Source organism: Sus scrofa, chromosome 4 (genome assembly GCF_000003025.6).
Source record: "Sus scrofa isolate TJ Tabasco breed Duroc chromosome 4, Sscrofa11.1, whole genome shotgun sequence".
NCBI lineage: Eukaryota > Metazoa > Chordata > Mammalia > Artiodactyla > Suidae > Sus > Sus scrofa.
Window position 1 is genome coordinate 49658948 of NC_010446.5, and position 23135 is coordinate 49682082.

The 23135-nt window shown below is 33.8% G+C and overlaps 1 protein-coding gene across 1 annotated transcript in view; it reads right to left on the reverse strand.

Moving 5' to 3' along the window:
• Positions 1-23135, reverse strand: part of CNBD1 (cyclic nucleotide binding domain containing 1) — a 469302-nt gene that overhangs the window by 157971 nt on the left and 288196 nt on the right. Inside the window, exon 5 of the mRNA XM_021090804.1 lies at positions 11729-11874. Coding sequence (XP_020946463.1) covers positions 11729-11874 — 146 coding nt within the window. The remainder of the gene's footprint in view (positions 1-11728; positions 11875-23135) is intronic.

Here is a 23135-nt window from a genome sequence, read left to right on the forward strand (position 1 = left end):
GACACAGAACTGTAACTCAGATAAGGGAGAAAGAAAGAAACCCAGAAAAACAGGTAAGTGATCTGGAGATTATCAGCCTCCAGGAAAAAGACTTTAGACAGTTGATGCTTAAGATGATGCAAGACATTGGAAATAAACTGTAGGCAAAGTTCAATAATTCACAGGAAACATTGAGCAAAGAAATACAAGATATAAAACTTAAGCAAGTAGAGATGCAAAATACAATAAGTGAAATAAAAAAAAACATTTGAATCAGTCAACAGCAGAATAAAGGAGACAGAAGAATGAATAAGTGAGGTGGAGGACAAATTAGTGGAAATCAATGTGGTGGAACAGAAAAGAGAAAAAAGATTGAAAAGAAATGAAAGTCTCAGAGAACTCAGGGATAACATTAAATGCACCATATTATAGGGGTGCCAGAGGGAGAAGAGAGAGAGAGAAAGGGACAAATAAAATATTCAAAGAGATAATAGCCGAAAACTTCCCTAACATGGGAAAGGAATCACTCCCTCAAATCCAGGAAGTACAGCGAGTACCATATAAAATAAACCCAAGAAGGAATATTAATCGAACACATATTAATCAAACTGAGACACATATTAATCAAACTGACCAAAATTAAAGACAAAAAGAAAATATTGAAAGCAGCTAGGGAAAAAGAAACAAATAACATACTAGGGAACCCACACCATAGCTCACAGAAATACCAGAACCTTAACGGGCTGAGTGAGGCCAGGTATCAAACCCACAACCTTATAGTTCCTAGTCAGATTCGTTAACCACTGAGCCATGACAGGAACTCTGATACATAGACTCTTATATCAAAACTTCAGAGTAACTTCAAACAAAAATTCTACAAGTGATACACAAACAAATAAGAAAAATCAACTCAAATACAACACTAAATATAGTCATCAAAACACAAGAGGAGAGAACAAAAGAAGAAAGGAATAAAAAAGAAAAAGAAAAACTAAAACAATTAATAAAATGGCAATAGGAACATATATATCAATAATGACCTTAATGTTAATGGACGAAATGCCCCAACCAAAAGACATAGACTGGCTGAATGAATACAAAAACAAGACCCATATATATGCTGTCTTCAAGAGACCCACTTCACTTCTAGCGACACGTACAAATTGAAAATGAGAGGATGGAAGAAAATATTCCATGAAAATGGGAATCAAAAGAAAGCTGGAGTAGCTATACTCATATCAGACAAAATAGACCTTAAAATGTAGATTATTTTAAGAGACAAGGAAGGTCACTACATAATGATCAAAGGATCAATCCAAGAAGAAGATATGGCAATTTAAATATCTATGCACCCAACACAGGAAAAGAATATATAAGGTAACTGCTAACAACCTTAAAAGGAGAAATGCACAATAACACAATATTAGTGGGGGAATTTAACACCCCATTTTCAGCAACAGGCAGACCATCCTGACAGAAAATCAATAAGGAAACACAGGCCCTGAAGAAGTCATTACACTAAATGGACTTAAGAGATATTTATTGGACATTCCAACCAAAAGCAACAGAATACACATTCTTTTCAGGTACACATGGAACATTCTCTAAGACTGATCATATCCTGGGCTTCAAATCACACCTCAGTAATTTTAAGAAAATTGAAATCACATCAAGCATCTTTTCTGATCACAACACTATATGAGTGGAAATCAGCAAGAAAAAAACTGCAAAGAACACAAACAAGTGGAGACTCAACAACATGCAACTAAACAACCAATGGATCACTGCAGAAATCAAAGAGAAAATTAAAAAATACCTAGAAGCAAATGACAACAAAGATACAACACTCCTAAATCTATGGGATGTAGCAAAAGCATTTCTAAGAGGAAACATTATAGCAATATAAGCACACCTCAGGAAACACGAATAAGCTCAAATAAAAAAACCTAACTTTACATCTAAAGCAGCCAGAGGGAGAGGAACAGACAAGACCTAAATTTATCAGGAGGAAAGAAATCATAAACACCAGAACAGAAATCAATGAAATAGAAATAAAAACCATAGAAAAGATCAATGAAATGAAAATCTGGTTCTTTGACAAGATCAACTAAATTGATAAGCCTTTAGCCAGACCTATCAAGAAAAAAGAGAGAGGACTCAAATTAATAAAATTAGAAATGAAAAAGAAGTAACAGCAGACATCATAGAAATACAAAGGATCATAAGAAGCTACTATATGCAACTATTTACCAATAAAACAGAAAACTTAGAAGAAATGGACAAATTCCTAAGAAAGTACAATCTTCCAAGACTAAACCAAGATGAAATAGAAAAGATGAACGGATAAATCACAAGTACTGAAATTGAAACTGTGATTAAAAAACTTCCAATAAACAGAAGTCCAGGACCAGATATCTTCACAGATGAATTCTTCCAAATACTTAGAAAAGAGTTAACACCTGTCCTTATGAAACTATTTCAAAAAATCACAGAAGAAGAGAAACTCCCAAACTCATTCTATGAGGCCATGATCACCCTGATACCAAAACCAGACAAAGATACCACAAAAAAAGAAAACTACAGGCCAATTTCACTGATGAACATTGATGCAAAAATCTTCAACAAAATACTAGCAAACCAAATCCAGCAATACATAAAAAGGATTGTACATCATGATCAAGTGGGATTTATCCCAGGGATTCAAAGTTTCTTCAGTATCCACAAATCCATCAGTGTGATACACCACATTAACAAACTGAAGAATAAAAACCATATCATCTTCTCAAAAGACACGGAAAAAGCCTTTGACAAAATCCAACACCCATTTCTGATAAAAGCCCTTCAGAAAGTGGGCATCGAGGGAACCTACCTCAACATCATAAAGGCCATATATGACAAACCCTCAGCTCACATCATTCTCAATGTTGAAAAGCTGAAAAATTTCCCACTGAGATCAGGAACAAGACAAGGATGGCTGCTCTTGCCAATACTCTTCAACATGGTTTTGGAAGTCCTAGCCACAGCAATCAGAGAAGAAAAAGATATAAAAGGAATCCAAATTGGAAAGGAAGAAGTAAAACTATCACTATTTGCAGATGACATGATACTATACCTAGAGAATCCTAAAGACTCTACCAGAAAACTGTTAGAGCTCATCCATGAATTTGGGAAAGTTGCAGGATACAAAATTAATATGCAGAAATCAATGGCATTTCTATACACTAACAATGCAAGAGTGGAAAGAGAAATTAGGGAAGCAATCCCATTTACTATCACATCCAAAAGAATAAAATACCTAGGAGTAAACCTACCTAAAGACACAAAAGACCTGTACTCTGAAAACTACAAGCCACTGATGAAAGAAATCAAAGATGACACAAATAGATGGAAAGATATACCAATCTCGTGGACTCAAAGAGTTAATATTATCAAAATGACTATACTACCCAAGGCAATCTACAGATTCAATGCAATCCCTATCAAAGTACCAAGAACATTTTTCACAGAACTCGAACAAAATATGCTAATGTTTGGAAGAACAAAAGACCCAGACTAGCCAAAGACATCCTGAAAAATAAAAATGGAGCTGGAGGCATCAGGATCCCGGACTTCAGTCTATACTACAAAGCAACAGTCATCAAAACCATATGGTACTGGCACAAAGACAGAAATAGAGATCAATGGAACAGGATAGAAAGCCCAAAGTTAAACCTATGCACCCACCATCAACTAATCTATAACAAAGGAATCAAGAATATGCAATGGAGAAAAGACAGCTTGTTCAATAAGTGGTGCTGGGAAAACTGGACAGCCACGTGAATGAAAAGAATGAAATTAGCACACTTCCTAACACCATACACAAAAATAAACTCAACATGGATTAGAGACCTAGATATATACCAGATACTCTAAAACTCTTAGAGGAAAACATAGGCCAAACCCTCTCTGACATAAACGACAGCAGCATCTTCTCAGATCCACCTCTTAGAGTACTGACAATGAAAACAAAAATAAACAAATGGGACCTAATCAAACTTAAAAGTTTCTGCACAGCAAAGGAAAGCCTAAACAAAATGAAAAGACCACCCACTGAATGGGAGAAAATCTTTGCAAATGAATTGACTGACAAGGGATTAATCTGCAAAATTTATAAACACTTCCAACAGCTCAATACAAAAGGAAAAAAAAAAAAACCATCCAAAAATGGGCAGAGGATCTAAAAAGATAATTCTCCAAAAAGACATATGGATGGCCAAAAACACATGAAAAGATGTTCAACATCACTCATCACTGGAGAAATGCAAATCAAAACCACAATGAGGTACCCCCTTACACCAGCCAGAATGGCCATCATCCAAAAGTCTACAAACAATAAGTGCTGAAGAGGGTGTGGAGAAAAAGGAACCCTATCACACTGTTGGTGGGAATGTAAATTTGTGCAACCTCTGTGGAAAACATTATTGAGATTCCTCTGAAAGCTAAATGTAGAACTACCATTTGATCCAGCAATCCCACACCTGGGTATCTATCCAGAGAAAACCATGACTCAAAAAGACAAACGTACTCCAGTTTTCATTGCAGCACTATATATACAAGACATGGAGACAACCTAAATGTCCATCAAAAGATGAGCGAATAAAGAAGAAGTGGTATATATACACAATGGAATATTACTCACCCATTAAAAGGAACGAACTAAAGGTATTTGTAACAACATGGATGGACCTAGAAATTATCATGCTAAGTGAAGTTAAGTCAGACAATGAGATGCCAACATCAAATGCTATCACTTACATATGTGATCTAAAAAAGGACACAATCAGCCTCTGTGTAGAACAGATACTGACTAACAGACTTTGAAAAATTAATGGTTTCCAAATGAGACAGTTTGGGGGGTAGGGAGTTGCACTGAGGGTTTGATGGAAATGCTGTAAAATTTGGTTGTGATGATTGGTATGCACCTATAAATGTAATAAAAAGCATTAAGTAACAAAAAAATAAAATAGAAAAAAAAATAAGAGTTTGTAAAACTAGTAATGGTTTTGACCACTTACAAAAAGGAGAACAGCTGTTGGGGAAAATGTTTATTCTAATATATGCATTTACATTGTTTAATAGACACTTCTGAGTATAGAATAAAAGCTATAGAAATAAATCCATTGTGTGGAATAATTTTATTGCAAAGATTGCTAGTGCCCTTCCCAATATGAATGCTTTCCTTTTCTTTTACTAATAGAACCAAAATTTTTTGAGGTATTTCATCGGCTAATTTAAAAATTGCATTTCCCAGAGTTTTCTTGTGGTGCAGTATGTAAAAGATCCAGATTCTCACCACAGTGGCTTGGGTCACTGCTATGGCGTGGGTTTGATCCCTGACCCCTGGAACTTCTGCATGCCTTGTGTGCAGCCAAAAATAAATAAAAAGTTAATTAATTAATTAATTAAAATTTCATTTCCAAGACACTTTTACTTGTGTGGCCATCTGACAACATTCTGCTTAATAAAAAAGTGGTAAGATTTTTGCTTTTCAAATGTGCAGAGAGCATACCTTCTTCCTTGCTACCTAGAAGAGGGATAGGATATTGGAGCTAGGACAAGTATCTTGCAATAAAAAGCAGCAGGCAAGGGGAATCTCAGAGGCCTCATCCTACACCTTTAAACTGTCTTGTGAGTTATCCTTATGCAACATCAATAAATCTAAAAATTTTTGTAAAGTAGTTTCTTCCAGTTTTCTATTACTCACAGCTGACACAATTTCTGTGTGGCTATTGTTGGAGCTTTGCTTAACTCTACCCATAAAATATGTTCACCTTACTGGTGAAAATAACTCTTCCGTTCCTCTGGGGAAAATCTCCCTTTTCTTCCAGCCTTGGCCCAGTGACTGTGGATTTGATTAAGTAATTTCTGCTTACAATACATTAATTTTCATGTTTGCACTATTAAAATATCTAAGGTATTAAGGAAACAGACCCTTAAGGACTTTAAGTAATATAGGGAATTTGAGATCAATGGAAAACTTTTTTCATCAGAAAATATCTCATCAATACTCAGATTACACATATTTTTAAAAATTATCAAATTAAATTATTCCGAAAGTTTTTTGTTTTGTTTTGTTTTGCTTTTTTTAGGGCCATACTCACAGCATATGGAGGTGCCCAGGCTATGGTCAAATCAGAGCTACAGCTTCCAGCCTACGCCATGGCCACAGCAATACCAGATCCAAGCCACACGTACACCACAGCTTACAGCAATGCCATATCCTTAACCCACTGAGCAAGGCCAGGGCTTGAACCCGCAACCTCATGGTTCCTCTTTGGATTTGTTTTTGCTGCACCACAATGGGAACTCCTTTTTGTTTTGTGTTTTTTTGTTTTTTGAAAGTTTCTAAGTCCACTTCTATAAAAGAGATAGCTGTACTTGAAATGGCATAGAAGGAGGCTATATTTTAAAAGAAAATTTTTTATTAATATTAAGTATATATTTAATTTTTTACTGAGGTATAGTTGATGTACAATATTATATAAGTTTCAGGTGTACAATAATGACTCAGAATTTTTAAAGGTTGTGTACTATTTATTGTTACTATAAAATATTGTCTATATCTTTGTAGCTTATTTATTTTATACAAAGTAATTTCCTTTTCTTAACCCCTATCTTGCCCCTCTCCCATTTTCTTTCCCCACCAGTAAACACTACTTTGTTTTCTACATCTGTAAGTCTGTTTCTTTTTTATTATATTTAGTAGCTTTATTTTTCAGATTACATGCAAGTGATATAATTTAACATTTGTCTTTCCCTCTCCGACATTTCATTTAACATAATACCCTCCAAGTCCATTCATGTTGTTGCAAGTGGAAAAATATTCTTTTTATGGCTGAATAATATTCGTGTGTGTGTGTGTGTGTGTGTGTGTGTACTACATCTTCTCTATTCATTCATCTATAGGTGGACACTTAGGTTGTTTCCACATCTTGGCAATTATAAATAATGCTGCTATGAACACTGGGGTACATGTATCTTTTCAAATTAGTGGTTTTGGCTTTTTTGGATAAATACCCAGAAGTGGGATTATTACGTCTAAAGCTAGTTCTATTTTTCAGTTTTTTGTTTTTTGGTTTTTTTTTTCAGAAATTCCTTATTGTTTTCCATAGTGGATACATTTCTGCATACCTCCTAACAGTGAATGGAATCTCCCTTTTCTCCACATATTTGACAACATTTGTTATTTCTGGTCTTTTCGATGACAGTGATTCTAACAGGTGTGAGGTGATATCTCACTACGTTTTAATTTGCATTTCCCTTATGATTAGTGATGTTTAGCACCTTTTCTATTCCTGTTGGCCATCTCTATGTCTTCTTTGAAAAAAGATGTCTTCAGGTCTTCTGCTTGATTTGTTTGGTTTTTTATTCAGTTTTGATTTTTTGATGTTGAGTTGTATGAGCTGTTTACATATTTTGGATATTAACTCTATTTATATAAAAATCGTATCATTTGCAAGTATTATCTCCTTTTCAGTAGGTTGTCTTTTTGTTTTGTTGATGATTTTATATGCTGTGCAAAAGCTTTTAAGTTTAAATAGATTCTATTTCTTTATTTTTTACTTTTATTTCCTTTGCTTTAGAAAACATCCAAAAAAATATTGCTACAATTTATGTCAAAGAATGATCCACTTATTTTCTCTTCTAGGAGTTTTATAGTTTCCAGTATTACATTTAGGTCTTTAAATATATAACATTTTAAATGGTTTACTACATAGTAATCAATATAACATACTATGTATATACTTTATGTATACTATATACTTATTTTCAAAATATAGTACCATAAATAGATCAAGTACTATTTTAGGAGGCTTGGATTTAGTCCCAGTGTTGCATTCATTATGTACTCTTGAGAGAGTCAAGTATTTCTAGGCTCAGCTTCCAGTTCCAAAATTGTCATTCTAAATAAAATAATCTATATGTATTAATTTTTTTATTTTGTTAATTATTCAATGAATACAATACTTATTAATGTTGGAATCGCTATAAAAGTTTAAATACATTATAAATTTAAAACTAATATAAATAACCAAACTTTACCAATTAAGAGATTATTTTTAAGAAATTTGGCTAACTTCAATTAAAAACTTTTAGAAATGCATATTAGAAATGACTTTAATAATATTTAAATTAGTTAATAATGCTTAATTTAAAATCTCATATTAAAACTCTGGAAATTTTTTGAGGCCCCAATTCCATTCTCCCTTCCCCTATCCAAGAGATGATTGTGAGGTTTTGAGAAAATTAATGCACTTTCAAGGATGAATCTTAGGAACCATAAGGAACATTTTAGTTGCAGTGAAAGCATCCACACTTTAGAACTGATGCATATTCTTCAAGGCCATGCTTGCTTTTAAGGGAGCCATGGTCATTATGACAGAAATAAATATTTTACTACTTCTATTGTAAGAGCATATTATTTGGATTATGGTTAATTTATATAAAGGAAAGATTACCACTAAATTTTTCATGAGATTTAGCTACTTTGTTTTTGTTATATGAAATTTAAACCATGACAGAAAATAAAGTCTAATTAAGAAATGTTAAAAAATTCAGTAATCTAAAGCTATTTTCATCATGAAAATAAATATAAGATTTTTTTAAATGAGGAGCTATGGTGTTTTTGAGATATAACCTCATAAAAAGTGGAATAAAATGAAGTAGAATGGAACACTATAAGAGTTAGTGGACTTAAAAAAATACTAAAGATGATATAAACCTACAAAGAGAAAACCCTATATTAAGTATTTCATGGGGATGTTTTAATGTTAATATAAAGGTAGATATGAATGAAATTTTTATCTGAGATCTAATTCCTAGTTAGCCATTAAATTGGATTCTCAAATAAGCTGATTCTTTTAGCTTTTATGAGCTTTAGTTCAGCAATCATAAAAATGCTTTCTTCCCAGGTCATGAAATGAGATCCAAGAAAACTCTTTGAATAACCTGAATTAAGTAACCTATTTCTATACCTATACAACATATAGAAAGAAGTTACTATATGTAATATATGTTACATAAAGTATTTTACTATAGTAACATAAGCAATCTATATATAGTGATCTTAATATAAGAATCATGTTTTAGCACCATTTATATGTGTTCTTCAGCACTTGAAATCATAACATTACTATCCTTGATAATGTTTTATTGTTTAAGAAAACGGAATGCATGAGAGGCTTGAGTGAGTAACGGTAAGTTTAGAAAACTGCCTTAAATAATGAAGTTCCAAAGAACCTGTGGCCAGAAAAGAGACCAGAAGGTGCAAACAGCTGTGTGGAATTGCAAGAAAGAAACAAAAGCCTCAGCAGCAGATTGAAGTCAGCAGCCTGGTGATGAGGTTTTACAAGAGGGAATACTTTAGATAACAACAGAGGGAGGGCAATGCACACATGAATAAAGAAAAGGGAAAAAGAAAGACACCTGGTTGGGCTTGTTTTTTAAGTTGGATGAACAAAGAAATTTACAAAGGTCAGATATTTAATGAGTTGACTGCTTTGATAGTGAAATAGATCTAAACTGTCAGAATTAGATGTCTTAAAAACTCAGGAGGAAGGTTGAGGCACAGGAAGTGTAAATACAGAGAATTCCAAAATTTTTTAATTGCTTGAAAATATGTGATATTGAAATGAGTTACAAAGCCTTATTTAATATAAATGATCAAATTAAAGTTGATATCTGTCAACGAATGGAAGTTCATATTTTAATACATGGGTTATTAAGATACAGTGAGGACACAATGTTTGCGTCTAATAATAGTTTTTAAATCTTACTGAAAAAATAAATGTAACTACTTCCAAACACTAACACATAAATATTTATTTATTATGGAAAAATTCAACGCAAATATAGGAAAAGATGGAGTTTCCATTGTGGCTCAGCAGAAATGAGTCTGACTTGGATCCATGAGGATGTAGATTTGATCCCTGGCCTCACTCAGTGTGTTAAGGATACGGCGTTGCTGTGAGCTGTGGTTGTAGGTCAAGATGCAGCTCAGATCTTATATTGCTGTGCTGTGGCTCTGGCTATGCCAGCAGCTATAGCTCCGATTCGACCCCTAGCCTGGGAACCTCCATATGCTGTGGGTGCGGCCATAAAAAGACTATACAAACACACACACACACACACACATACATACACACATACATCTTTATGGGGAGAAGAAGTTAAATATTTCCTTTCACTACCCATCTATTCCTCCTCCCCTTCACAAAGATAACAATTTAAAAAATACGTATTTTTGGAGTATCCTTCTGAATCTACTTCTATGTAGTTTCACAGTGTGTTTTTATCTGTGTATATATATATGCACATATACTTTCAAGATTTATACTGTAAATATTATCATGTTATTTATATGGTTCTGCAATTATTCTGTTTTCATTTATAGTCCTAAGTTTCTATGTCCATGTACGTAAATCTCATTCTTTTTAACCCCTGCCTAGAATTCCATAGAATAACGTATCACAATGTAGTCTATCTTCTATTAAAGGACATTTAGGTTGCCTCCTTATTTTTTACCTTAATAAGTTTAATTTCAAAGGTTTATGATAGAACAAATTAATTTTTTAATTACTATCCTCAAGCTAATGGGAAAGCAATGTTGAATTTTGTTCTTCCTTTTCAAAATCATTTATTCTCTGCAGAATTCCTATGATTTAATTTTCACTGCTTGCCGTTGGATTAAATGAAACTAATTCTGAGAGAGAGCATTGGGAGGAAACCCTCAAAATATGTAAATCTTTTTATGAGACACATGTTCTCCAAAGTTCCAGTTCAATTTTAAATATCATCATCCTGGTGAACCATTTTGTAAGAGCAGTGGTGTGGTGGACAAAGATTGAGTTTAGTATTAGGGCTAAAACGTATTTGAAATTCAGTTCTTAATAAGGATCAATCTGCATGCTATTTTGTGCCTTATGTTCCTCATCTGTAGAGAATAATAATATCTATTTTTATTGGATACTGTGAGAAATAAATAAGGGATATCTCTCACACAAAGAATGGATTAAATAAATTGAGTTCCTCTTTCTAATAATTACTCAATAAATCAAAAAAAAAAGTGAAGTCTGCTGGTTTAAGTGTGTGTGGGCCTCTGTGTGTTTATTTGTATATCACTCCCCAAAACATTAAAATATAAAATATTTCTAATAATGTATCCAATATATCCTTGGTAAAGGGACTAGAAATTTAAATTGGGAAAATAAACTAGAACCTGAAGAGATTTTTTCTCAGTATCTGAATCAATATCTGGATCAAACAATTGTTTTGACCACTTACTCTCTTAATTATGAAAACCAATACTAGATGGTTATTAAATGCATCTGTCAATGAGTGGTTTTCAAAGTGTGGTTCCCAGACAAGAGCATCATCTGCAATATTATTGGAAGTGTAAATTAAGCTCCCTCTCAAACCTACTGAACCAGAAACTTTAGGGGCTGAACATAGCAACACATTTCAGTAAGTCCTCCAGGGGATTCTGGCGGATGCTCAAAGTTAAGAATCACCACCGCACATCTTAAAAATATAACTAAAATGCGAAATGTGAAATGTTATTTGTTTAACTATTTATAACCTTACCAATGAAACACATCCAAACAATAAATTTAACATATCAAAAGAAATTATGAATATTATAAAAATAGAGAACTCAAAATAGTGATACACATATTGTCTTGCCAAATGTCCCTCCAGATTCGTTTGTTACCTGTGCTGCCTTTTATCCAGGTTTCAGAAATGACATTCTTACTAAGTATTTTCAGATGCTCATCACTTAGCTGAGAAGTTAAATCTGGAATTGTTTTCAACATCTTCCACACAGCATTGTGTTCGGATGGCGTCCTGTGAATGGGCCTTTAAAAAAAGATGGCAAATTGAGAGACCACAGCATAAATACAAAGAAGCAAACAAACCAAAAGCTTCTAGGTTTGTATTTCCCTTTTTTTTTTTTTTTTTTAACACGGGTTTCGGATACTTGTGATGTTCTCTTTTGTCTTAGTAATCTTTAAGATTTGCTCTCTTTCCAAATAAAGACGCAGCTCCATGAAACTTTAAACTTTAGAAAATTACATGGTGTCTTTACCTTCTTTTTATAGAAAGTTCAGTGCTTCAATTTTAAGACTATACTTTTCATTATTAGTCATTATAATAATAAAACCTCTTTTAGACAGTAAAATGATTGATATTTTATCTACTTTTTTAATTCTTTAAGTACCAGTAAAGTTAGATCAAGTGAAGCTGTAATTTAATATTTGAGGATATAAATTTTAAGTGAAAAGATGCACATATAATTTATAATAAAACATATTTATCATATGATAGATGACATTAAATGTAATTTAGTAAATTAGATTTATTTATTTAAATTCATTATTTAATAAACATAACACTATAATCAAGATATAAAATTCATATTGATTCCAAGTCCTCAAGGGACTAACCCAGCTGTCATGCCATTGCTAAATGTTCAATAGTTTAAAAAAATCTGTGAAGAATCAGTTTAACAGTAGAAAGGATATTCAGAGTACTCACATAGGTTTGCCAGAAACAGTCCCAGTTTGGACATGATAACCTGTTGGCCCATCTGCTGTGTGTGTGTTTATGTGTGCATGTTTACTAGATGACAACAGAAATTTCTTTTGCTGGTGTTATGTGTTGTAGCAAAAAAATATAGTTGGAAAAACACTAGTTTAGTAGATAGTCTTAAAAAATGGTCTTGAGAAAACTATTTCCACACTTTATATCATTTTAAAATGTACACTTCAGATGCAATAATTAAGAATTAATATTCAGAAATGGCATGGTATCATAACCAAATCCTAAAATATATGCCATTGATTTAACAGCTAAAGAGGGGGATGACAAGGAAATAATATCACAGCATTTTTAAACAAATATACAATTTTTTGTGGCAAAATATTTGCTATATTTGTTGCCTGTAATAATTTGGAAGGTAGACCAATAGCCTAGGTAACCTGCCACTTCACGGAAAATCATTGGTGAAAGCTCAGGAAGTTATTGTGTTTTGTTTGTTCAATGTTACTTGTTTATATTAATATATTGCCTAGTTGGAAAAAATAGACCAGTTTTTTCAAGCATAAATGAAAAATAATAGAGAGGATCAGAAATGTGGGGCATAATTTTAAAAGCCATGTCATTAGATGAATATAGTAACTTTTACAGTAGGGATGAATAGACTAACGTTTTTTATCAAATTGAAAAGTTTTGGCTATTCTTTCTTCAAATAGTCTCTGCCTCGTTTCTCTCCTCTCATTCTGGGATTCCCTTTATGTTGATTCTGGTATACTTGATACTGTCTCATAGGTCTCTGAGGTTCTGTTCATGTTTTCCATTCTTAATTTTCATGTTCCTCTGACTGGATGAAATTAATTGATATATCTTCAAGTTTGCCACACTTTCTTCTTCCAGATCTAATCTGCCAGTGGGGTTGTCAGACCCCACTAGTGAAGTTTTTATTTCAATTATTGTGCTTTATAATTCCATAATCTCTATTTGGCTCTTTTATTTATTTTTTTGCAGTTTCTTTTTATTGATATTATCTATGTGATGAGATTATTGTCATGAGTTCCTTTAATTCTATAAAGTCCACATCCCTTATAATATGCAGCTACCTAAATTTCTGTTCATTTCACTTAGTAGTCATCTAAGAATTATTCGCAGATTTTCTTAAATCCCCCAACTTTTGCTGATGGGCTGCAAAAGGCTGTTGGTCATCATGCTCTACTTTTATCATTTAGTTAGTTTTCTTTATTTCTTTGAACAGGTTCATAGCAGTTTATTTAAAACCTTTGTCTATTATGTCTAATATTTGAATCCTCTTTGGACATTCTTTGCTCTGCCTGCTTTTTTCCTGACATATGGGTCATACTTTGTTGTTTCTTTGTATGTTTCATAATTTTTGTTTGAAATTAGATATTTTAGGTAATGTGGCAAGTCTAGAAATAAGTTTTCTTCTCCTTCTTACAGTCAAACAACAACAACGATGTGCGAATGTGGCTTGTTCAAGGAACTACTAGACAAATGACAGAGCAGCAAATGCTCTGAAAGTTGGCATTGTGAGGAGCCTCTCACAGTCTGCCCCTCTGATGGCTTCATGCTTGCCAGTTTTCAAGATTATCACATAATTTTAGAAAGAAGGATTAAAATAGGACAAGATAAAAAGCTATTAACAATGCTATTCTAAGGTTATGCTATTTTTCTTGACAAACTGCTCCTTATTTTTTGCAAACATTTAATTAATTTTCAGAGAGCAGTATTTCATTCTTTGTATGAAGAAGTGGATGTACAGGGGTTCTTACTCTGCATTGTAGAAGTCCTGCACTCTGTAACAAGTTTTAAATTTTCTGATTTTCAACAATACCCTTAATTTCCTCCCCAGCTCAAAGTCAAATATAGATTTTAATCAACTAATGACAAACAGTAGGGAAGTGCCATGTGGTCATTGTGAGTGGAACAACCAAAAACATTTGGTAAATAATACCATTAACAGAAGAAATTTAAAAAATAATATTTAAGGAATTCCCATCATGGCTTAGTGGCTAATGAATCTGACTAGCATCCATGAGGATGCAGGTTTGATCCCTGGCCTTTCTCAGTGGGTTAAAGGATCTGGCATTGCTTTGAACTGTGCTGTAGGTTGCAGATGTGTCTCATGTCCTGCACTGCTGTGGTGTAGGCTAGCAGCTATAGCTCCAATTCAACCTCTAGTCTGGGAACCTCCATATATCATGGGTGCAGCCCTAAAAAGCAAATAATAATAGTAATAATAATATTATTATTACTATTATTATTTAAAACTCTGGAAGTCACTCAAAAATTATAATTATTAGTTTGATAAAATAATGAATTTATTCTGACTAAACATACAAAACATCTTTTCTTCTTACAACAAAGCTAATCTTACTTTGGAAATCCTATAACTAATAAATCCCTATTTTTCAATTTTCTCCTGCTTTTCCAACATGGGCACTCCAGAACTTTCAAATATATGGAATACCATGCTTGAAAAATGAAGAAACTGGAGGGGTGGTAACTTACCCCTCTATCTTCATAGTACCACAATTTCTACTTTTCCTGTTCTGTCCATTTAGGCACTGGCTTTAACAATGCAAATGATGTGCAGTTCTGAAATTTCCCCGAAACCTCTCAATAGATTCTAACATACATTCTTGTGTTTACCATCTTGGAATGATAAAACAAGCATGGCTTGTTGGTCTAGGGGTATGATTCTAGCTTTGAGATGATAAAACAAGATATTCAGGTCTGAAAACTAATCCTTCACTTCCTCTCTTTAAATTGGCCTTAATTCCTCTTCCAATCTCCGCATTTCTTGTTTGGTAGGAACTTTTATATACATCATACCCACTCCTTCTTACCATATCTCCTGACCTACTCTCAATGTAGAAAAGCTTCAGTAAAAGAAACTACATTAATAAAAAAAAAAAAAGTGCATACATTGAGAAATGTTTCAAAAAGTATAATGACCGTGGGGTTCCCATCATGAAGCAAAGGAAAATAATCCGACTAAGAACCATGAGGTTGCGGGTTTGATCCTTGGTCTCACTCAGTGGGTTAAGGATCTGCATTGCAGTGAGCTGTGGCATAGGTCGCAAACCCAGCTGGGATCCTGAGTTGCTATGGCCATGGCATAGGCCAGCAGTTGTAACTTGATTAATGACCAAGTCATTACTAGTAAATAGAGTTGCTTAATCTTCCAATTCTTTTTTTTCTGTTTGTTTTTATTTTTATTTTTATTTTTTTTTGCTTTATATGGCCACATCCATGATGGCATATGGAAGTTCCCAGGCGAGGGGGTCTAATCGGAGCTACAGCTTCTGGCCACAGCCACAGCCACAGCAATGCTGGATCTGAGCCACATCTGCGACTTACATACACATGACAATACTACATACTCATGACAATGCTGGATCCTTAACCCACTGAGCGAGGCCAGGGATCGAACTGCAACCTCAAGGTTCCTATTTGGATTCTTTTCTGCTCCACCAAAAGGGGAACTCCTAATCATCCAATTCTTATCAATATCATCATTATGAATTATCAGACCACTTTCAACAATCTGAAAAAAATTATTTTCCCTTGTATTTTCATTTACTCACCTTTAGCTTCTATTTCTAGCCCCAAGTCTAGCTTGTTACAAAAAGCAAAATTCTAATGAATTCCATGTATTTCAGGTATTACAGTTGAAAACAAAATAATGATTAGATTTCTTTTCTACTTCTTTCTCTCCTGGTGATCATTTCAAACCTAGGAGCTTATAAAGAGTCATGACAATTAGGTATCTGGCCTCTGATCACTAGTACCTATGTGCTTGCATTGGCATCTGCTGAGTTCTATTATGTATGGCCATTGGCACCCATCCACTGAATACCTAAATGTTTCAAATTGTAGGAACACATGATCTATATTTTGAAAAGTTCCTGTAAACCTGTTGACTTTTTTTACTCTCCTGTTTCAGGAAACATCTCTGTGGAAGTAGGAAACTGGTTAGGGCTCTCCTAGGTCTCTATACCCCTAAAACTAATTTACTCAGATGTGCAAATGAAGTGGAGCTTCTGCATTTAATCTAATCTTTCTAATAATCCCCAATCTATTAGGTTGAAGAATAAAACAAAACAAACCAACAAAAATCCTTGCACTTGTCTCCTAACAATACTACAACTCTTCTAATATAGATAGTCTCCTTCAATTTAAATAGAGACTACACGAAATTTAGCTTCCAACACAGGCTGATTCACATGGCCTTTTTCAGAGGATTTAGACTCTTTAGCAAAAGTGCTTAGTCTTCCAGAGTCACTCCACCCCAAATTCTTCTCCCCAAGAAGGGATTTAAGTGTGTAAGAGGATTTACTGGTCCTTGTGGGAGTGGCTATAGGAATAATTGGTCTGTATGTACTGAAAATTTTGTTGAAGAAGTATACTCAGCTTATATTACAGAATGCATAAATAGACATTTAGTTTGGGCAGGATGTTTGCCAATAAAACAGTAATAAATCAGAAAACTGAGGTACAATTGAGGGAGAGAGCAGTGGCAGAATATGCCATAAGAAGTAATATTTAAAATGAGAATTATAGTTTAATTTCTTTAGGATGCATAATTAACAATGATTAAAAAGAAATTGAAATAATGAAAATTGCTAAAGAACAAATCTTACTAGCGCACACACACACACACACACACACACACACACACATGCATACACACAAACACAAAGAACAGAAACAAAAAAACAGGAGGAGGAATTCTGATTGCAAGAAAAACTTCATTCAGCAAGTCATACCAGAAGGCATATGAAGGTCTCTAAAACTAAAAGTAAACTTCAGATGCTGATTAATTTTTACACCTCAGTGATTTATAAACATCAAAGAAAATATCTCTATTTCTTGTTGTAAAACAATTTTTAATTAAAAGTGAAGATATTTGTGGATAGATTTGAATCATATATCTGAAGAGCTTTCAAATTAAAGAGAGAATAAGATTATTCTGTCCACAAATTTGAGTAGAAATTATAAAGAGGTCACTTTTTTCTAATTAAAAAGCACAATTAAAAATACTAAAAATACTAAAACAGATTCTTGGGGAAATATATATAAAATTCAAGTGTTACTTCCCTACCAAGGTCCTCCTGCTGTTTGAGTTCATATTTTCTAATAATGGTTGAAAATAACCAACCAGGGAGTTCCCGTCGTGGCGCAGTGGTTAACGAATCCGACTAGGAACCATGAGGTTGCGGGTTCGATCCCTGCCCTTGCTCAGTGGGTTAACGATCCGGCGTTGCCGTGAGCTGTGGTGTAGGTTGCAGACGCGGCTCGGATCCCGCGTTGCTGTGGCTCTGGCGTAGGCCGGTGGCTACAGCTCCGATTCAACCCCTAGCCTGGGAACCTCCATATGCCATGGGAGCGGCCCAAAGAAATAGCAACAAGACAAAAAAAAAAAAAAAAACCAACCAAACATAAAGTGACAGGAGGCTCAGTTTTAGGTGTTATAGGAAACTTGATAATTCTCAAAATCCCTGAGAATTTAAGGGAAGCTTATATTTCTCCCAGGTGTTTCTTGTCTTTTATTTTCACTGAATACTTAAGCTCTGATCTGGACAGTTTGCTGTGTTTGGTCAGTTTTATTTTGTTTACTTTATTTATTTATTTATTATTTTGCTTTTCAGAGCCAAACCTGCAACATATGGGAGTTCCCAGGCTAGGGGTTGAATTGGAGCTACAGCTGTTGGCGTACACCACAGCCCCAGCAACACAGGATCCGAGTTGCATCTGCAAGCACACCACAGCTCATGGCAACATGGAGTACTAATGAACTGAACAAGGCTAGGGATTTAACCTACATCCTCATGGATACTAGTCAGGTTTGTTACTGCTGAGCCACAATTGGAACTCCTAGCTTGTTTAATTTTAAATGACATCTTATCATCCCCACATATGAGATTCAGATAAGCTAGAGAATAGATTACTACTTGTTTTCAATTTTTAATATTTTTACCAATGCTGTCAAATGCCTCCTCATACAAGGATTGGATAAGTGTCGTGGTGTTCAAACATTTACACACATAGTCACAGAGTGTTTTGTTCAAACCAAATCCTACATAGAGTGTTTATAAATAAAAGTAGACCTACACTAGCTTAAGGAGCGAGAGTTTAAATGAATTTTGATACTAGACTCATTTCTCCCCTCACACATACATCTGAAGGAGCCATGAGAAATCCACAGGGCTGATGTAAAATTATGGAAATTTAAGTTTCCTTTCAATATTAATGTTCTATTATTTTATTTAGTTGTTTGCCCACTATATTTTTTATATCATCAATACATTTACAAGGAATTATATTTTCTAAATCCAATCTCCTTTTAAAATAAGAAAGTTGGAATTCCCATTGTGGCTCAGAGGATTAAGGATTCAGCTGGAATCCATTTTGATGCGGGTTTGATCCCTGGCTTCCATCAGTGGGTTAAGGATACAGTGCTGCCAAAATCTACAGCATCTTTTTGTTTTGTATAGGGTTTCCTTTGCTGTGCAGAAACTTTTAAGTTTGATCAGGTCCCATTTGTTTATTTTTGTTTTTACTCTAAGAGGTGGACCTGAGAAGATGTTGTTGTCATTTATGTCAGAGAGTGTTTGGCCTATGTTTTCCTCTAAGCGTTTTATAGTGTCTGGTCTTCTATCTAGGTCTTTAATCCACTTGGAGTTTATTTTTGTGTATGGTGTTAGGGAGTGTTCTAACTTCATTCTTTTCCATGTGGCTGTCCAGTTTTCCCAGCTGAACTTCTTTGCACAACAGATGCTGACTCACAGATACTGAAAAACTTATGGTCTCCAAAGGAGACAGTCTGGGGGATGGGGGAATGTGCTTGGGTTATGGGATGGAAATCCTGTGAAATTGGATTGTTATGATCATTATATAACTACAGATGTGATAAATTCATTTCAGTAATAAAAAAAATAGACCACAACAAATATCTAATCTATCATACCAGTGATACTATGCATTGCTATATTATTCATATTGAAAACTTATACCTGTATACTTACATCAATAAAGTAAGGGAAGAAATGACAAAAAAAAAAAAAAAATCTACAGCATCAGTCAGAGACGTGCCTTGGATCCAGTGTTGCTATGGCTCTGGCGTAGGCCCCAGCTATATCTCCATTTTGACCCCTAACCCTGGAACTTCCATATGTTGCAGGTGTGACTATGAAAAGAAAAAAAAAAAGAAGAAAGTTGAGGCTTAGATATGTTACGTAATTTGTCCAAGGTCACATAGATAATAAACTGCAGAGTCAGGATTTTATCCCAGGTAGTCTTACTCTGGACCTTCTGTTCTCATCCACTTAGCCACCACACTAAGTCAAATCTTCATTAGAGTGGTTTACATTTTTTGAGTTATAGGGCTAATTGAGCTAGGGTAGGGGCTTTTCCAGGTTTAAAATAAGTAAAAATAAAACTAATTTATAAATTAGAAAATTGGAACAAATGTGAATAATTCTTTAGAAAAGGAAGGACAATACATTATAATTTTTTAAAAGCTAGACAATTTAAAAACATAAAAAATCCAGAAAAAGTAGTAGTTTTTAATCAATTAATTTCTTAAGAACCTCTACTATTTTTACTTTTCTAAAAATTTTATTGCATTTATTATATATTTTTACCTCTTTGTATGACAATAATTTTTTATCATTTTTATTTAATGAATAAATTCTTGAGCTTGGTTGGTAATTTTTTAAAATTATTCTTTTATTAAGGGCCACAACTATACCATATGGAAGTTCCTAGGCTAGGGTTTGAATCAGAGCTACAGCTGCAGGTTTACACCACAGCCACAGCAACACAGGATCCTACACTGCAGCTTGCAAAAATGCCAGATCCTTAACCCACTGAGTGAGACCAGAGATCAAACTCACATCGTGAGGGACATTATGTCGTGTTCTTAACCCACTGAGTCACAGTGGGAACTCCTAAAAAGTTGTTATTGAGAAATGTTTCTTTTTAAACATTAGGAATACTGTCGTATTTGGGAAAATCTAATTTCTTAATTTATGAGTCTTAAGATTTGGAGAATGTTTCCACGAGATCAGTTTTCTCTTCACTGATTTCAAAGTATGTTCCATTCCATTGCCCACATGTTTATGGTACCAGATTGCCATAGGATAATTGTATATGGTTGTGACAACTCTGGTCCATATTGAGAGGCTGCTGAGTCCACTCAATGAGTGATATAGTTATTCCTGATAGTCATTCATACACTAGCACAGCAAACAATAATCACATTCATGTACATCAAGGACTAAGAACTAAAAATTACAGCCTACTAGACCAAAAGGAAATGTATCTCAAACTCAATTTTCCATAAACCAGATCCACTAAATGCCTGAAGCCACTCTAATGCCAGGTGCCATGAATGTGAATTATAAGAAGAAAAAGTTGGCAGGTTAAGAGAAAACAAGTGATTAAAGTTAAAAATATCTCATTTTTGCAAATTTTATGAAAATTTATGAGCATGTGAATACATCTCTAAGACCTTTCCCAAGGCCTTGGAAAGAACCTGTACAAATCAAATGTCAAACCTAAAGTTTAAGCTTCATTACCTTCAGGGTACATCTAACTCTGAGTTAAGATCTAGTCGTTAAGCAAAAAAAAAAAAAAAAAAAAAAAAACAATTAGAAGAAAATTGGATCAGTAATCAAACTGGATTACAAACCAAAGGCTTTGAATCGTAAATAAAAAGAGGTAGAAATTTTTAAAAAGTGTGAAAGTGAAGAACTTGGAGCAAAGTAAAATTATGAGCAGCCCTGCAGGAGTTGGCTCAGATTTACAATTTGGGTGAAAGGAAATAGTGGAAATTCCAATGTGATTTATCAGCTGGAAGGAGAATACCAGGGAACCTGTTCCATTTGGTTATATCTGTCCCTAGAGCACATGTCCAGTGTGCCAAGCCACAAAATGCATCAAGGAACCCCAAAACTAGCCGTAATTTGATGATGTTATGTTTGGGGATACAAAAACATTCTCAGAAATTGCACAGCTAAAGTTCCTGGGTTTTAGCAAGAATGTAACATTTGATCAAATGTTCTATGAACCACAGATTAATGTGATAGAAAAATCCAGCTGAAAATGTCATTTTAATTAAGGGATGCAAATACACACATCCTTGGGTCCCCCAGTAGTTTTAAAAAGCAGCATTTATGACAATTAAAAAATTATTTAAAACAGTTAAAAATGTGATTTTTCCCCAAATGTAATTTATTTTTATCCATTTTCTCCTTATGTTTTCATAAGTAATCCCCTATAGAAATATTTTCCTGAAATCTAATGCATCCTTGAATTTTTCTTGAATCATTAATCATTAATATGTACATCACATTCTGTCTGACTTCTCATTTGAATTGCCTAATCAGTCAAGGATGAATGAACAGAATTAACAATTATTTTATTTGATCATCGAAATTCAGAAGACAAATGATCATTATCAGTTTTTTTCCCATAAATTAGGCTTTATCATTCATGAAGTAGAGATATCAAAGTCACAGCATGATTTGGGCTCTATTTGTTTTTCTTATACACAGTTGAAAATTGAAAGGTTAGTACCAGTAACTTTAATTCTTCTTTTCAAACTTAAAAAAATATTCTATGATTAGAAAATATATTATTAAAAAAAATCTCTCTTTACTTGGGGAGGGAAACCTGGGCTTTTCCTTGTGGAGGGAAAGAAATTAAAAGACACAGTGTACCATCAGAGTAAAATAGCAGATTTTCTTTCATTTCACAAGGCTATGCCTAAAGAAAATATTACATTTGCCTGTTAATTAAAAAAAATGGGGGGGAGTCATAAAACAAGTTTCAAAGAGAAAAATTAGGCTCTAAAAATATTTATATATTTGTGATTCCAACAACAAATTTGAGAATTTTGAGAATCCTTAGGAAAGTACCTCATCAAAGAGCACTTAGCATTTTTCACAGACTCTGTTCCTAAGACCTGAGTGGATAAAAGTAACAACACAAAAAGTAAGGCCTCAAAATATTTCAAAAGTCACCCATAATCTTTCTAAACACATTCAGCAGCAATAAATAAGATTAGATTACCAAAATACACAGCTATTTAGGATTTTATTTAAGGTCACTATATCCTTTTTCCTTACACATTTGAAAGAGCTGCATCCAAGACACAAAATTGATGTGATGGATCTCTCTGTAAGAGACACTGACAAGCAATTTTGTCAGGAATCTTAATTATTCTTAACTTAAACCCCCCTAGTTCTTTGTGCTCAAAAGAATGTAATAGCTACATGTCAGAATCAGAAGGCAAGCAGTAGTTTCTACACATATTTGGATTTTTGAGGTCAGCTAAAAAAGAGCCCCTATTGTCTGATCATTCATTCATCTCTTTATTCAGGAATACTTTTTTGCAATGATTAATTTTCATGTATTATTCTAAATATTGGCATGTAACAAGGAAAAACACAAATATGGTTCTTGCCTTATACAACATAAAATCTAGTAAGGAAGTCAGATGTTAAAGGAAATTTATATCTTGAGTGTTACAAAAAGTAGAGGTACTATGTTCTATGGAA